Raw genomic sequence first — 17,303 nt, forward strand, 5'->3', positions numbered from 1 at the left:
TTAACAACGATCAAAACTTACAATCGGCGGCTAAGTTTTCTATTTAGGTTTAACCATTTAAATAAAAAACTTCTTTTATTTTCGCATTTTGCGGAATCGTTCCGATGATCGCAGCTACGTTTCCACGCTGGATAGCGAAACTTATTTTTTGTATGAAGAATGATTTAGCGTGAATATTCCGAGACTTTGAATTTAGAATAGGGTGTAAAGTACATTATTATCCTCACGATGTGTATTATGACACACGGCGAGGGTCTAAATTACGAGAAAAATTCTGAAATTTAAGTCAAAGACGTAAAAAAACCATTACAGAACTTGAGCTAAAATTAAAAGACACGCTTTCGTGTACTTACACGAGGTCAATGGCTTCGCTTCGGATCAAAAATATTCACAGCATGTAAAATCAATTATAAAATTCGACAGGATAAATAACTTCTTTGTTTGGCACTTGACCTCGGCTTCGCCTCGGATCATCAAAAATTTACACGAAAGCTGAACTTTTCATATTTTCTCCCAAGTTTTATTAGAATTTACGGTGTTTTTATCGTTGCGCTTTAGCAGTACAGTACATATAATGGATTTTACATGCTGTGAGAATCTTAACCAAATTTCTTGTCTTCTCAGTTATGTAATAACTGACTTTCGACTCCATAGAACTCAAAAGTGTTTGTACTTTGTAAAACTAATGATCCGGTAAGAATTCGTTGATTTGTTAATATGATTCGTTAGATTTTCGTACGATATAATACAATTTTACAGTCGTAACACCTTTAATATGCATCCAATATAATCAATTACATTTTGTTCTCTTGAGTTGTTGCCAGCAAAAACTACAAAAACCACTGAAAGTAGTGCAAATACGCAAAAATACACGGAACCCAATTTCATTCGATGTTACTGCACTTACGATTTCAATAGAATTTTTACATTCTATGCCAGGTAAAGTTCACTTACCGTCACTGTTTGCGACAGTGAAAATGCACTTACCGTACACAAGCTTTTCAAATATCTTACGTAAAAGAGTAAAGTATTTGTTCTCTCCTTGTACGTGCATTGGTACATTATACCCCCTGAAAACCCGTGCTTCCATACCTACGTAATAAACACATACTAAACGAGCTAACCTCAGTCTATTCCTTGTAAGTTATTGTTTTACTTGTGTGATTACTCCACTCAGCTTTGCCTCTTTCCGCAAATCTCACACTTGCCAAAACAACAAACTTACAAGCAATGACGCAATATACTTTTACAGAGTTGAAATACTTTTACCAACATTCATGCCATCATTATTCACCACATTCAATCAATTCTATAGAAATCATTAGCGCAACAATCAAAATATGACGCCCTGCACACCGGAAACTTGGTTTTCGTATTATTTGTCATCCGGTAGAGATTTGCATAACTTTCAGTGTTTATACACTTCGGTTCCCAGAACTGATGTATGACACAAATTTGTAAATTATGACTGTGAGTAATACATTTGACCTTAACCGATAAACCGATGCTGCATTATGTGGAAGTGGAAATCTTTCCGTGGTAATAAACTGTTCTCCGCTTGGTCCATTACAGTTATTCGCCGAACAGAAGCATGCAAATGCGTTTTTTGCGATTTCATCATCAAATAATATAATCCCATCATATGCGCAATTAATTTGGGCTTTATCTGTTTTTTCTAGCTCTAAGCTACAGCCACGTATTACAATCAACTTTCCATTCAATGTAGCACTGTATGTGTGACAAAATTTCCTCTCGCTCAATGTTACAATCACTTGCGGTATTGTTACATAGGTTAGACCTAGAATAGAACGGAAGATACAATTTTAGCGTTGTGAGACATTACCATTTTGTAGGTTTTAGCGGTCAAACCAAGGTTGTATATGAGGGAGTTACGCCAAAAGAGATTTTCTCACTAGTGCCGTATCGCAAAAAAAAACATGGCCGTTAACTCTGACTGATTTCGGTACGAAATTTCAACCGAACTGAAATTGCGCTCCGACTTTATATGAAAATTACAGTGGAGTTTTGCGATACTCCCGCTATCGGCGTAAAATCCCCGTATACAACCTTGAGCAAATGTGATATAAATTCGTTTTGCCATCCGTGATCAGGCCGAAAACACAATCGACAATTGTCTTGCGTTTTCATTGTGAATATCGGATACCAATGGAAAACGCAAAATTGCTCGTGTGTTTTCGGCCTAAAATGTGATTGCAGATTTTTACTATTTTAGGAATATGACAGAGTTTTGTAGCCGTAATTTGCATAAGAGACTTTATTCCGAAAAATTAAACAAATAAATTCAAATGCATCCACAATAACACTGACACTATTTGCTCCTGATTCTGCCACATCAGGCGGAACCGGAAAGATCTTACCTGGTATCACAGGTTGAGTACAATTTTTCAGTGTTTCAGGTGCCGGATCGTCTAGGCAACTAAATTCGGAATTTGGATGACCCTCATTGTAAAAGCAGGTGTAGCACTCCAAATCTATAAATGCAGCGAAAAATTGATCTCTTTTAGACATTAAAAGTTGAAAGTTGTTTAAGTTAAAAATAATATTTCCTTAAATAGTGTCAATTTCACTGATATTCACAAAATTAAAAACTCAATTCGTGTCATAGTTTATCGACGCTAATAAATTTGACATTTGTCAGCTGCCTCGGGGTTAGTTTTTTGTCCGGATAGACTGACAGCTGGTAAATTTATCAGCGCTGACGGGAATCGGGCTAATGAATTTATCCGTTATCATCCGTCTACCGAGACTGTAAACTTTGGGGAGGTCATACAGACACAGATATGCGGATTTCATAGGTCTTCGTGACCACCTCAAAGTTTAAAGTCTTGCGTTCTACGGGATTGTCTAGAAATTATTGCCAAACACATACCATCTGCAGCAGTAAAATAAATTATTAAAGATATGCAAAATAAAGTCAGCGTAAAATTCATTCTCAAATGTCTGCACTGTCCTTGCCGATTGCGTATTTCGAACTAAAGTTAAGAAAAGAAAACTTCTTCCGTTGTTTTATCTGTTTTAATTAGACGGGAACATGCCTGATGCTTTTTTATTTTTAAATGACTTAGCTATGGGTGTGATAAACAGAAAGAATCCAGCAGTGTAAAAAGACTTCTTGCATAAAATATGCATCTATATTCCATAATTTCGTAAGGTCACTTACGGTGTACATACGTGTATTTCAACTATGTAATTAGTATATTCAATGCATCGTCCGACAGTGCGTTGGTATACTGCGTCCTTGCTTCCAAAATTTTGGGGCAAGATCGACACGAAGTGGCATTGTACTAATAGATGCTTTTCACGTTTTAATCACTTTTTCGACGCCCTCAGCAATAAACATGATTTTGAGTTCCCTAAGTTCGAAAGTGGCTTATTAGTTTACTAGGAAAACAATAGAATTGGTTTAGCTGCACACAGCTTGTAATAATTACTTGCATGACAAGGCGGCAAGTGATAAAACGTTCAAAAGTCGAGACTTTTTTACTTTCTATCCCTTGTCACGTACTTTTTCTCCGTCCAATATGAAAATTACTATTCGTACCACGGACTAAAAATCTTTTTTAGCGTATTCGATTCGAGACCTCGCCTTCGGCTCTGTCTGGAAACTTCTCACACTCTAAAAAAGACTCCTAGGTACGAAATGTACTATTACATGTAGCATGTAAAATGTCGTGGAACAATAGAAAGGCAGAGAATCGAGAGAAAAATACGCCGAAAAAATCATTCGTTGTTCCTGGCTAATTTTACATGACATCTTTTAGCTACAGCTACACTACATACAATTACAATGTATTCTGATCTTTACTCATTGCATTGCAATCTCATTGTCAGCAATCGTACATTCTTACAAATATCAAATTAAAAGAAAACAACAAGAGATGACTGTTCATCATACTGTGAGTCAAGATGCGTGAGTCAAACGATTCATTTTCATTAAATGACTAAATGATGTAGTGTGCACTAACATGCTTCAGTGACAAAAGCGGAATTTTCGCTCCTCTCTTCAAGAGAGAAATTAACTTTTGCTGCGGGAATTTTCATTTTCGTTCTCGTGTGATTGCATCCCTCGCCTTCGGCTCGAGCTGTGAAAATAAAAGTTCTGCAGACATAGACAACTAATGAATTTAGGCGAGAAATTAGATACAACCACAGGTTCATTTTCTTCTTCGACACAGAATGTCGTAGTGCTTAAATATTCGCACATGTTAAACAGCTTCACGCCGCATGTGAGTTACTAAGCTCTGGAACATTTTATTCTATTTCTGTTGGAATTTTGTGCAATGACAAAGCACCTAGCATATTAGTTGAATATTGTTCATGTCAAACAGAGTCATACCATGTATACAACCATGCAACTATGCTGGGTGTTTTGCCGATGGTAGAGTACATGTTACAAGACGAGTTACAAGCTTTTGCAGTTGAAATTTCTTTCTCGGACTATTGGAACAGTGTAATTGTGTAATTGTTTGTTTTATTATTTAAACACATATTGGAGTACACTCGGAGTGCAGAGAATTGATGATCGTAATGTAGTTAAGCGACCAACAAGCGAGTTAAGAACGGTCCAAAATCATGACTTCTTGGCTAGAGGCAAGACAGAGCTGAGAACGCAGTAGATAATAGTATACCCTAATAGGACTGAGAGGAACCGCTAAAGAGTTAGTAGAAATTCGGTTGGGGCTAAAGGAAGTTCGATCTTCTTCAGAAGTAAAGCGGGTGGAGCCGTACCCTATTTGCGAACAAGTTTCCTGCTCTGCTGATATGTTGGCTCTGAATTTATGTCAAAGTCACAATGGTTCATCTACTCTGGTCAGAATGTTTGAATTCAGTCGAACAAGTTGTATATTGAAATTTGTTGTTGTATAACAACGTTTTTCAAAACAGTGTGTTACGCACTCAATGTGTTGTCAAACTCGGCTCACGAGTCCATCTAACGTCTAGTCATTTAGCGCAAAAGTAACAGATTCACCAGAAACAAACATCTCGCAAAACTTATTCCTAATCATCGGGAGGTCCCTGTTCCTATTTCTTTGTACCTTCCTCTTTTCATCATTCTATGGAAGAAAATCGTTCTTTTGACAAATCAGAAGAAAAACACCCAGATAGAAGAAAGTCCTCAACTTTCCGAATACCTAATCCACGAAAAGCCATAGGAAGAGAAGCATGATTCCAAGTGATGGCTTCAAGCGTTGAACGAAAAATCTCTACATTTGGCCATGCGGCAAAAATGCTCAAGACACTCGCAACAAATAGTTGACTACAGCTACCTGAAGACTTCCACAAAAATGCACAAATATTGGTGAGCCTAATGACTCAGAGAAGCTGCACTACTCTCCTGATCCCTGGTAACACAATGCTGATATCTCATAATTGTTTCGTCTTATCTCGATGCATTAAAATATCAGTTGTAATTAACAAATATTATCTCATTTTCAATCGCTATATAGCACCTTTTACGATGATGATTCGCAATTGCGCGCTACACCTGCTGTACATTACAGTTGTGTCAAAAAGTGAACAATATGTGATAAGTATAAGAAACTAGCACTGTTTCCCGGCCTTCGGCCGGGTCGTACTGTACCCAGGGAAAAGTTTCGTTATTATATTTTCGACCCTACGAGTCGTTTTACATATATCGTCTCATTTTCACTTATCTTAGTTGGGTAGTCAGATAGATCTTATCAAAGACATTACAATAAAAACCTTACAAGACATTTATTTCAAATTATCGTTTTTTTCTGCAAATTTATTGTTTCGATTAGCCGCAAAATTATCAAACATGCGTTTCGTTGACTCATAGCGAGGCAACCATTGGACGTTCCGTTCACTACAGCGCCTTAGCTAGAGTCGAATATCAAAGCGGGCTGAGCCACGTCTTCAACGTGGCGATTAATCTTAAATTTTCATCGAATAAACTTTTTACCAAAAATGCTCTGAAAATGAAAATTTTCTTTGAAAATACGTCTCCAAAAGTTAATCGAAAAGTCAAGGTTAATTACGAAAAACAACCTTAGAAATCCGAATTAATCCGAGCGTCTGCTAAATTGTATAGAACTGAAACGATATTTTTGTTTTTTACCGTCATGTCATATGATCAAGTCGGTGAATATATTTTAAAAACATAGCTAACGCCTTCCCGTGGCAAACGCCTATTCAGGGCCACGGAGACCCGTACTCAGAAGTTTGGAGTGCAATAACTTTGAACAACCATAAATGTATTTTGTAACCACACTGCATCACAAAAACCTTCGTTATAATTTCTTCTAACGTTATCTTCTGTTGAAATTGCTTGCAGCAATTTCGAAAGCCCCGTCCGAAGTAAAATTTATTAATCCAGCATTTCCCTCAACGGCTTTTTTCAAATTTTTCACATTTAACTAAAATTCAAGATGGCGGCTTGCGGCCATTTCGTTCGACAACTAAAGGCACTTCTACCACTTTTAATTATCGTTACCTTTCAAACAAAAAAAAGTTCACGAAAGTCGGATAAAATTTACTTAAGATATAAGCAAAAACATTAAAATTCAAGACGGCGGCCAACGGCCATTTGGTTGGGGTATTATAAACATCACAACCACTTTACGATTGTCTTTACCTTTCAAACAAAAAAAATTCATCAAATTAGCATGAAATTTACTCGAGATATAGGCAAAAGCACCAAAATCCAAGATGGCGGCGGCCATTTTGTTAGGACTCTAGAAACAGTAGCATCGTGGCACAATCATCAATACCTTTCAAACAAAAAAAATTCATGTAATTAGCATAAAATTTACTCGAGATATCAGCAAAATTCACTACGTTCACTGTACGGCCGAGTAGCATCGATTAGGCTCACTCCAAGAGACGTAGCTCCCGATCCAATGAACCGAATTTCATGAACTTTTTTTTCCTTGAAAGGTATATGGTCAATACCTATGAAATGGCGCTAAAATAACCGAAATCCGATCGTCCTTTCCTGTTATATTGGCAAGAAACAGTTGGAGCCCTCCGCCAGTTTCACATCAACGGCTCTAGCTCACGAGTAGGACTTCCGATTTTCATGAATTTTTTTTAATCGACAGGTATTGCAAATACCTTTCATTTGACGCATCACACATGCGTCTAGCGTTTAAACTGCCGGAGATATATTTGAAAAACCCTAAATCACTTATAGGGCCCTAACTTTGGAAGGGCCACCCTAGATTGCTCATCTTCGACCTTGAATCAGCATTACCAAACGGGAAAAAAAAAAGAATTTTGGAAAAAAGTTGCGTTTTACTCAAGTTATCGTGCAGACGGACGGACAGACAGACAGACAGACAGATTTTTTTTTCCGCTGATTCGGCATCTCTGAGTAACCCCAAAAGGTTTGCCCTTACTCAGGGATTCCGATTCGGCTTGTTACAAACCCAGTAGTAAACGCATGAGACCCCAGTACTTCGTACGGGTCTAAACAATCTTTGAGGTGCTAGTGTGAGGTCCGAGGCCGACTTTTAAAAGACAAAATTAATGATGCTCCGATATTGTTTTTTGAAATGACTTCGGACGGTGTTTTTTAAAATCTGTTTTGAGAAACGGTCCCGCAGCTTCGTTGACTTCGTCAAATACTTCTTATTTGGAAAATTGGCTCCCAAAAACTGGCTGGTTGACTTGGTAGAGGTTGATTTTAAAATCGACATCGACCGGTCGATCATTTACAAGTCGTAGAGCTGACCAGTTGATCCGTTAGAGGTCGATTTTGAAAAACGGCTTCGTACTACTGACTGGCTGATCTGTCAGGGACGAATTTTGAAAAACGGTCCCGAAGAGCTGACCGGTTGAACTCTCGGAGGTCGATTTTGAAAAATGACCTCGGACGGCTGACCGACTGACTCATTGGAGGTCCATTTTGAAAAACGCCGTCGGACGGCTGATCAGCTGACGCGTTGGAGGTCAATGTTGAAAAACACCGTCGGACGGCTGACCAGCTGACCCCTAGGAGTGCCGGGTGCTCCGAGGTGCCCCGATGTGCCCCGAGGTGCGCCGTGGTGCTCCGAGGTGCGCCGAGGGGCGTCGTGGTGCCCCTACGTTCAGATTTATATGTATAGATGCGTAAAATTATTTATTGAGAATTGCCAGTTCGTATTAAAGGTTAATTGGCCGTGTAATTTGCTAAACGACTGAATATTCCACGATAATGTTTTACAGATTAAACCAGACGTTAATTGCCAATTCGGAAAGAAAATGATTGACTCCGATGATAGCACCACCAGTGTGACATTGGATCCTATGCATCCTATGTTCCTATACAATTATGCCATTCCAACGATGTTCATCGTTACGTTAGTGATAAATTGTGTCATCATTCATGTGCGGACACAACCCAATATGTGGGGCTCGGAAGTCACATCTAGTCACAAAAGTTATGCCAACAATCGGATGCTGTTTACCATTGCCATTTGTCATGCACAAACATTCGTCTTTCCAACGTTGTTCCAGCTCTGTCAGCACACAATCGGATTTCGGAATTCGATTACATTGTGTTACGGTTGGCACATAATGGTGGTGGTGACGCCGCAAGTGTATTACACTGTGTCGAATATTTTAGTTGCAGTCCTCAGTGTTATGCGATACTGTTGTCAACATTATCCGTTTCAAGTGAACGAATGGTTTAGAATGTCCAATGTAATCAAAATGATTGCATGCAGTTCAATGCTTGCAATTGTAATCAACGTTCCGAAATATTTCGAAAACGTTTTCCATTCCGATGGAAACGGAGAATGCGAAATTGAGTTTACGCAGTGGAGTCTACATTACCGGAATGGAAGTTTATTGTTTGCTCAACTCTCATTTTGGACCCGATTCGTATTCGCAGAAGAAGTCGTCTGCGTCGTAATTATCATCTTCAGTATGCTGACAATACGGGACTGTAATAATCTAAAGAGCCTTGAATCAAGAGTGTCTGGAAAGAGTGTTGAACTGAAAAGGCTACGAAATGAATTCGAAAACCGGTCTAAATTAGTGGCAGTCGCGTATGGCTCTGTTCTAATTTTGGAGATTTCATTAACCGTTGTCAAGTATCGTCTGCTGGACACCATCTATCCGTACAGCATGTTAACATCACTGATCACATTCATAGTTTTATGTGTTGGTCCAATAACGTACGCTATTAACAGTTACATTTCTCAAGAGTTTTGTGACACGTACAAGGCCACTTACACAATTATTAGTAAGAGCGATGAAGGCATTGCATTGAGAACTTCCTCACGTTAGCTAGCATGATGACCAGAAACACAAGGTCTGCATTAACGTTAACTGGTAGATTTTGAACGGCTATTATCGTCAAATATTCGGTATATCTCTGTCAGTATTTATGGGATAAGGGATATTCAACAATGTACTACGTACTAAGTGCGAATGACCCCGTATGGACAAGACCAGCAGTTTATTATGGCGATGTCTTCAAATACCGACCTATTCAAATGTAAGACGTTGAGACATTGTAAAAGTCTGGGTCAATGACTATGCTTATTAAGGGGCTGATCAAATATGATGTCACGCAATTTTATCGAATTTTTGACACCCCCTCCCCCTTGTCACGCTGCGCCACATTCATGTACCCACCTTTCCCTTAAAAATTACGTCACGTTTCAAGTAGCCCCCCGTGATTGTCGAAAAAAGCGAGAATGAAGTTGCATATAAAATACATCTGTCAGCTGCCTCTGGGCTAGTTTTTTGTCCGGAAAGACTGACAGCTGGTAAATTTATCAGCGCTGACGGGAATTGAAATACTGAATTTATCCGTGTCATCCGTGTACCAAGACTGTAAACTTTAGGGAGTTCATCCAGACACAGGTACGCGGGTGACACGGTTGAAATAAGCGGTTGAAAATAAAATGGCGGATTGTACAGGTCTGCGTGACCTCCTAAAAGTGTATAGTATTGCTTTCTACGGAATTGTCTAGAAATTATTGCCAAACACATACCCTCAGCAGCAGTAACATAAATTATTAAAGAAATGCAAAATAAAGTCAGCGTAAAATTCATACTCAAGAGTCTCTGTACTGTCCTTGACGGTTGAGTATTTTGAACTAAAGTTCAGAAAAGAAAACGTCTTCCGTTGTTTTATCTGTTCTGTATGATAAACTGTATAATAATGTTAATATATGTCTTGCTCATATAAAATATGCATTTTCATTCATCAATTATACGTAAAGGGCACGTACGTACGTGCTTCAAAATTTTTATTTTGACGTGAGAACAAGTTATAGCAGAGGCGAAGTGGCATTGTAATGTTACGTGCTACATGCACCGAAAACCATACTTTTCAAGTTTCAATCACTGTTTCAACGTCCATCCCTTATATAAGACCTCATAAGTCAGAGCTTGTCGTTTATTCAGTTTTTTTACAATTTCCTTACACTTTGTCATCTGGAACATTTATCAGCATTTATCGACGTGAGTGTTACTACTCCAAGCTTTTGCAGTTGAGATCTCTTTCTCGGACTGTTGGAGCAATGTGATTAGATTATTTCATTAACCTGGTGTTCGTAGGTTCTTGTCGAAATGAAAGCCAATGCGAACATGTCAATAAGTTTTATTTCAAACTGAGTTTTCACTTCTTAAAAACAAATTTCTTTTGCCTCTTAAATTTTAGTTAACTTTTCTCTATTACATTCAGTAATTTTTGAATATTTTTTTTGTTTGTTTTATTATTTAAACACATAGTGGAGTACACTCGGAGTGCAGAGAATTGGTGATCGTAATGGAGTTAAGCGACCAACATAGAACTCTGGATACAATAACATAATTCGGTCAAAACTTCTGAAATTCTGTCAACAGTTAAGAACAGTCCAAAATCATGCTCTTGGGTAGCGGCAAGACAGAGCTCAGAGCACAGTAGATAATAGTCTACTCTAATAGAACTGAGAGGATCCACTAAATAAATAGAATCAATTCGGTTGGGGCTAAGGGACGTACGATCTAGTGTATAAAACTATACCATTTCCGAAAAAAGGAATCAAAAAGAAGTTGTTTTGTAGATCAGTGTGACAGAAGTAGTGCGTAAATGGATTTCCATGTATATATTCCTGCACTAGTGCGTGAATGTGACAGTCTGAGATTCCACAGTCAAACACAAAATTGTGTTCCTAACTTGTCCCCACGTTGAAACTTTTGTTACTATCGACTTCCACATTTTCGCATCTTTTGTGCAAAATTTCGATTTGGGAACATGTCAGGCAAATAGCTATTGTCGCACTAGTGCGAAAAAGACATCAACTTTGATATCAAAATGACGTCCGAAAAACTGTAGTACAAAGAAAATTCGTCGTAAAACTCTCAAATCTTGACAGAATTCGATCACACGATTAAAACACCAAGAAGTTAATGATGTGTATCAACGGACTAACTCTACAGATGCACAAATTCTCTTATCTTTGTGTGTATGAATTAAATTTTTCTGTTTTTTTTTTTCTGCTGCAATTTTAATGCAAAATACATGCAATTTATTAGAGACTCTTATAATATTCGACCATTATGCTTAGTACATTACAAATTATGCTGCAGTTTTTTTTACACAGACTTAATTCTAAAGAATTTTTTTCATTTTTTTTGTTTTTACTTAATCAAATTAATTTTACAAATATTTTCAATTTCTTTTTTTTAAATTAATTATGTTTCCAAGACCAGCTTGATGTTATTTTCTATAATAATCATATTCAATAAGTAAAATAAATTTTCTTTTTTCATAATTTATCTTTTCCTTTTTTCAAGAAGAAAAGGAAAATAAATTTAACAAAAAATTTTTTGTTGCTTTGGTGTAGTAATTACAAGTGGGAAATTTTTGTTTATTTTTATTTTTTCTCTTAATTTATTTACGAATACAGTTAAAGTAATCAGCACGTTTGTCACACAGACAAACCAAATACACACAAACATACGCACTCACACACTCCCACAACGAATTAAATTTCGTTCACACAAATCATACAAGATGTCGACAGTTGTATAATAACATAATAACCTCCGCCACGATTTTTTTCAGTACTTCATTCTTTGCGCTCAATTTTTTCACTCTGGTATCTATGCAACGTCATAGCAGTGAAGTTGGTTCACAAATAAATAGAGAGCTGAATTTAGTAATTTTATGAAGATATGTACTAGAAATGTAATAGAATCTTGAGAATTACATTTGAGCTTGTTTCCTAACAGCATTTCTCTATACGTATACAAACGTGACATTACACAAAACCTAGCATCGATTTCTGTAAAATATCCAATGTCCTTTAAGTTAAGGACCCAAAGTCTATGGATGTGCCATAGAGTTAACGCCTTCGGGCATTTACTCTGTTTATCTCTCCATTTACTTTTTATACAATTAAAACTCCGTCTCTTTTCTATTGTTTGAACTTTCACGAAAATGTCTTAAGTGCGCGTTGTCTTTACTGTAGGTACACATAGCAACGGGAAGGGAACCAAGATTCAAATTATACTTTTGTTAAACTGTCAAACGTGACAGAATAACGAAATGAACATTTGAATTTCGGTTCTCTTCGCGTCGCTTAAAAACACAGTCGAAAGTTATGACAGTCGTACATTTCCAACTTCTATAGGCTATAGAGCTATACTCGAGAGTTATCAATGCATTGAGTCGGAGGTTAGTAAGTCGCACATTACCGTTTGACATGTTTAGATTTTCCGTATATTTCAATAGTTTCCTTCCCTAAAAAGTGCAAAGTCTGCAGTGAAGAACTCATTTGGGAGAGGGTTAGTAAAAGTCTAAGTAACAGAAACATAGTAGCAATACCAGACTCTTAACATGTACTAGCAGTTGTACACAGATTTGTCTTTCATTCATAAAAAAACAATAGATGTTCGACTGCTGATTACATGTCCGGAAACTGTTGCGTCTACTACATTCTATTCATTGTGAATGTGCTGGCGGAAATTTATGGGAACTTACAATTAATATGGAAACATAAATTTAGAAGTATTAACACTCTCCACAATAAGTGAGTCTTACTACTGCCAGCGGTAAGTAGGTTAAGATCGAATATCCTTCTCTTAACATTTGTAATAATTTTAGTGGATTCATGGGAACATGGGAGCTTGTAGTAGAGCGATGAAGCTAGAATTGCCTCTGCGGCGACTAAAGCATTAAATATCAAAGTCTAATGTGTTATCCTTCTCGAACCAAAAGAAAACAAAGCAAAAAATGGAAAGAAATTCTGATTAAACAACGGAAGTGCGAGAAGTTCAGTGTGTTCATGTATATGGAATTGCTAGTATATATGGTAGAAGGACAGAAGAACATCGTAAGGACCAAACTCTTCCAGCCCATTAACATTCATGTGATAGAGGAAGAGACGGAGATGCACCAAGGCTGGTGTTTTGATTCATGTTGCCATCCAATTTATTTCAGAAATTCTGTTCAAACGTTCCCGCCAATTTTTAGTTCGCTCACATAAAATTAAATTTAAATTCAGAGGAAACTATTTTCAATGTTTGCAACAAACACGTCGTGTGCACAGCACATACACTTTTCTTATTCGAATTCACTCTTTAAACATTTTTATCAACTAAATTTTTCGTTTCTCGTCGAGTATAATGGTGGATGAGTAATTAAATTTTCTATCATAAGCATGCAAGTAGTATGATCCATGGCTCGATGATAATAATGATGTGTACATCAAGATTAAATGTATGGGACCTTTGGGCTTCAAATTTTTCATTTTTAGTATTTCTCTGTTGAATCGGTATACCTAGCATTTTTAAGTTGATAGAAGCACACAGTATGCCTGCTAGTAACATCGAACAAGAAGACGACCATTTTGTACCCAAGATAAGCGTGAAAAAAATAGGAACAGCGATTTTCTACTAGGTGACATTCACGTTTTCAAACAGCTCTACCACTTAACAGTTACTTCGGAGAGAGGTAAGTCATACCTCGTTGAACTCGAAATGAAGTTAGGATTCCAACAGTACCATACTTTTCAGAAATTCAGGTGCATTGAATTTAACCTCCATAGAAAAACCGACCCTTAATTGACTTGCAGTCCGATCAACTACGACATCAATGATGGAGTTATGCATTCAAAAGATCTCCGTATGGGGGATTTACCATTTTTCGTTTAAAATTCCTTATCCGATCTCCTGAAGATTCACCTAATATTTGAGAATGCGACCACCTGTTAAGATATTAGTGGTATACAAATTTGAAGTAATATTAGTTGCCTTCCTTTGCTGATAGGTTTTCAGAAAATGTGATGCGTAACAACACCGGAAAGGCAATTGCCGTCACTCTTATCACTCTTAAAAAAATTAATTTCGGGGCAATTACTCAAAGGAGCTGCTCGCAGAACAAAGAATTGCAAAGAAGTGACATGTGGGAAAAAGAGTTCTAAAAGAGTTGTTCGGGTACGAAAACAATAAAACATTATCTCGTTTATGTTACCACGATACTGCATTATTCCCATTCCCAAAGATGCTTGCAGATAATATTTGTATATTCATCGTCCAATCCACGGCACCTACCATAGAGTCTATACATGGTGATGTATACACACAACGGATGCAGTAAATTGTTTGCCAAGATCTTTGCGGTTTTTCGGATTTTTTTTTAAGTTAATTGAGCACCATCAACCTCAAATGATCAATACATTTTAATTGCTCGAATGAATGTTTCTTTCCGTTTTTTTCTTCTTTTCTTTAAATGCTAGGTATACCGATGGAGTTATCATCTTCACAGATTTTATTCTACTGCAATCATTTCAGTGACAAAAAATATATTTTTTTCGTAAAACTTTGTCTTAAAAAAAATCTTTTTGCTAATTAATTCTGACAAAAATAAATAAATTTTCTTACGTTTTGATTTTATTACAGGATACACAAATTTCACATTTTATTTCTCTGTTTCTTTTTCACTTAATTAAAACACACTTATTGTCTACTCCTCTTTAAAAAAAACATTTTAGACATCTCGTTTAACCTTTTAGAAACGGCACTCGTATCGCGATCTAACCATTATGCATCTATTACTTCTTTCTAGCTCAACATTCCTTTATACAAAATCTTTTACTTCATTTGTTTTAACATAATAAAATCCGGACACCATAGCCGTGTCATCGCTTATTTGCCGATGATAAGCCGTTTCTAAAAGGCTCAACATATTGCACAATTACACTTCGTTCATTTCCTTCAATAAATATTAAATTAGTCTCATCATCATTGGGCAGAATAATTTAACTAAAAAAAGATTCCGAATCTCTCGTACGAAACAAATAACTTAAAAAACATTATCCTCCTACCTCTCTCGCTCCTTTATTCATCCCGTCCACCTTACATCTGAAAACATCAACACTGGCTGCTGCACAGCGACGAATCACCCAAATGACGATGCAGTGGCGACGACGATCGGGCTATGCATCCTTTGGCGGGTTTCTTTTTCGTTGTTGCATTCAATGTCAACAGAACATTGGACTGTGTCTGGCCATTGTTTTGATTGATGTCACTGTCACTGCCCAGTATGCGAGAGCCTAAACAGTTGCGGAGTATTCGGGATTTGTCGGTAAAGATTGCTGAATGACGATCGGTGGTAGCTGTTTGCATGTGTGGCTGTTGCACTTTGTCGCGTACAATTGAACTGCATGATTGGGCTTTGTAGAGACGGCCGCGTTGAAATATACCGGGTATTGGAATGCACAATTTTTTGTGAACCTTTAAAGGGAATTTACGTTGAATTATGATTGTTTGGATGGGTTTCAGATGACAGCAATTTAGTAATTTTGTGGAAAATTGTCGAAAATTCTTACAAATGTTTGGAATTCCAAAATTCAAGAATTTTCAAGAATTTAAGTTCTTGAAATTCTTGAGAATTTTATAAAATTCCGAAATTCTTGAAAATTCCCAGAGCTCTTGCAAATTACGGAAATTCTTGAAAATACTAGGAATATCAAAAATTTTGATTCAAAATTCGAGAATTTTCAAAGAATTTAATTTCTTAAAATTCTAGAAATTCTTGAAAAAGCCCCTAAATTCAATTGAGTGAAGTACCATGACACTATGATGAAGGACGCAAACAATTTTTTATTCGAAGGAAGGTTCACGAATACAAATTGTGCATGGGAAAAATGCGACGAATTGCAGATCTACTCCCCTTACGTATATAAAGATGAACGGAGAAGATGTATATACGCTTCTGCCCCAGAGACAGTGATATGTCTCTAATAATTGATGCTTGTTGTAATAAATATTGGTCAGGAACACAATCATAACGTGATCAGACATTGATTGTAACCAGCAATAGAGTCGTGTCACTACCAGAATAATTTTTTCAAGGGCTTCCCATGCCCCATTAATTGCTAAACACTGAACAAAGTACTCGGCATAGTTCTAAATTTTAGTCAATAGGATGGTAGGACGGATGGTAGATTTTAGATTACAAACTGAAAGTCATAACATACAATGGATGTGTTCTTTTCATTGAAACGAACAAAGAACTTAAGGGATCTTTCATCAATTACGCACCGAAGGGATGGTATTTAGTGTGAAACTCTTGAGTCGAATGGAAGTTCTTCATACCTTCAGTGGCTACCTTAATAACATGTTCGAAAGACAGCAGAAGTAAAAATGGAGGTTTGAAAGACAGATTAGTGTTGATGAGTGATGCACTTCTTCATTTAGCACAATTAAAGGGATGTGTCACAAGTGTACTGACTAAAAAGCCTTTATAACAGGCTAAGATGCACTTCTCCTAATGGAGGTTTAAGTGGAAGCAGATTCAGGTCAACTTCTTTTTCTACATTTACCTGACCTAAACTGTGCTTTCGGGTCAGCCTGGTTTTTGACCGCGTCTTATCTAGGTCGCCCTATTCCTAACCTAATCAAAATGTAATAAATGAACTCGCCCCGACAGCGTTACGAAGATTGAGTGATTCTAAGGCCGTTTACAGAATGGCTACTTGAATGGCATGGATGTCCTAAATTTTCTGTTTTGTGACAACATTATGAGTTCAAAACAGCAAGTGATTTTGATGACAATAAATGTGAAAATAGTTTGATGAGGGAATGTTGCGCAAATGCATAATGGGATGTTGTAAGACCCGACGTGAACTTGAAACAGACGATCTGAAAAGATTCCGGTCATGTTAGGGTTTCTCATTAAAATCACCTGAACCTGACCTGATTGACCTGACGTAACCTGATTTAACCTGACTTGACTTGAGGTAATTTTAATTAGGAACTAAAGTGTAAAACGGGAAAATTTTACATAAAAAATCAGGTAACCTAAGTCAGGTCAGATTAATATTTTTCGGGTCGAATCA

The 17,303-nt window shown here is 37.1% G+C and overlaps 2 protein-coding genes across 3 annotated transcripts in view; both read right to left on the bottom strand.

Moving 5' to 3' along the window:
* Positions 1-1,409: 1,409 nt before the first annotated feature.
* Positions 1,410-2,997, bottom strand: LOC119078956. Its single transcript, XM_037186706.1, has 3 exons — positions 2,891-2,997; positions 2,379-2,492; positions 1,410-1,798 (listed from the first exon to the last, which is right to left on the bottom strand). The coding sequence occupies exons 1-3, from the start codon at positions 2,949-2,951 to the stop codon at positions 1,416-1,418; spliced, it is 558 nt and encodes a 185-aa protein (XP_037042601.1). The 5' UTR covers positions 2,952-2,997; the 3' UTR covers positions 1,410-1,415.
* Positions 2,998-11,833: 8,836 nt separating this feature from the next.
* Positions 11,834-17,303, bottom strand: part of LOC119078952 (serine/threonine-protein kinase MARK1) — a 36,283-nt gene continuing 30,813 nt past the window's right edge. For both annotated transcript variants that reach the window (XM_037186697.1, XM_037186698.1), the window contains exon 10: positions 11,834-15,696. In XM_037186697.1, the coding sequence (XP_037042592.1) occupies positions 15,334-15,696 (363 nt within the window). In that variant the 3' untranslated portion in view covers positions 11,834-15,333. The remainder of the gene's footprint in view (positions 15,697-17,303) is intronic.

The sequence above is a fragment of the Bradysia coprophila genome, unplaced genomic scaffold, assembly GCF_014529535.1.
Source record: "Bradysia coprophila strain Holo2 unplaced genomic scaffold, BU_Bcop_v1 contig_297, whole genome shotgun sequence".
Classification (NCBI taxonomy): domain Eukaryota; kingdom Metazoa; phylum Arthropoda; class Insecta; order Diptera; family Sciaridae; genus Bradysia; species Bradysia coprophila.

What these genes read in the sequence shown, in the direction of transcription:
- LOC119078956 (XM_037186706.1), bottom strand. Translation starts at nt 2,951, where the DNA reads ATGAATTTTACGCTGACTTTATTTTGCATATCTTTAATAATTTATTTT. An exon ending in TTATTTTACTGCTGCAGATG is followed by an intron (nt 2,493 to 2,890) that starts GTATGTGTTTGG and finishes CTGCATTTATAG; the next exon opens with ATTTGGAGTGCTACACCTGC. An exon ending in TACTCAACCTGTGATACCAG is followed by an intron (nt 1,799 to 2,378) that starts GTAAGATCTTTC and finishes GTTCTATTCTAG; the next exon opens with GTCTAACCTATGTAACAATA.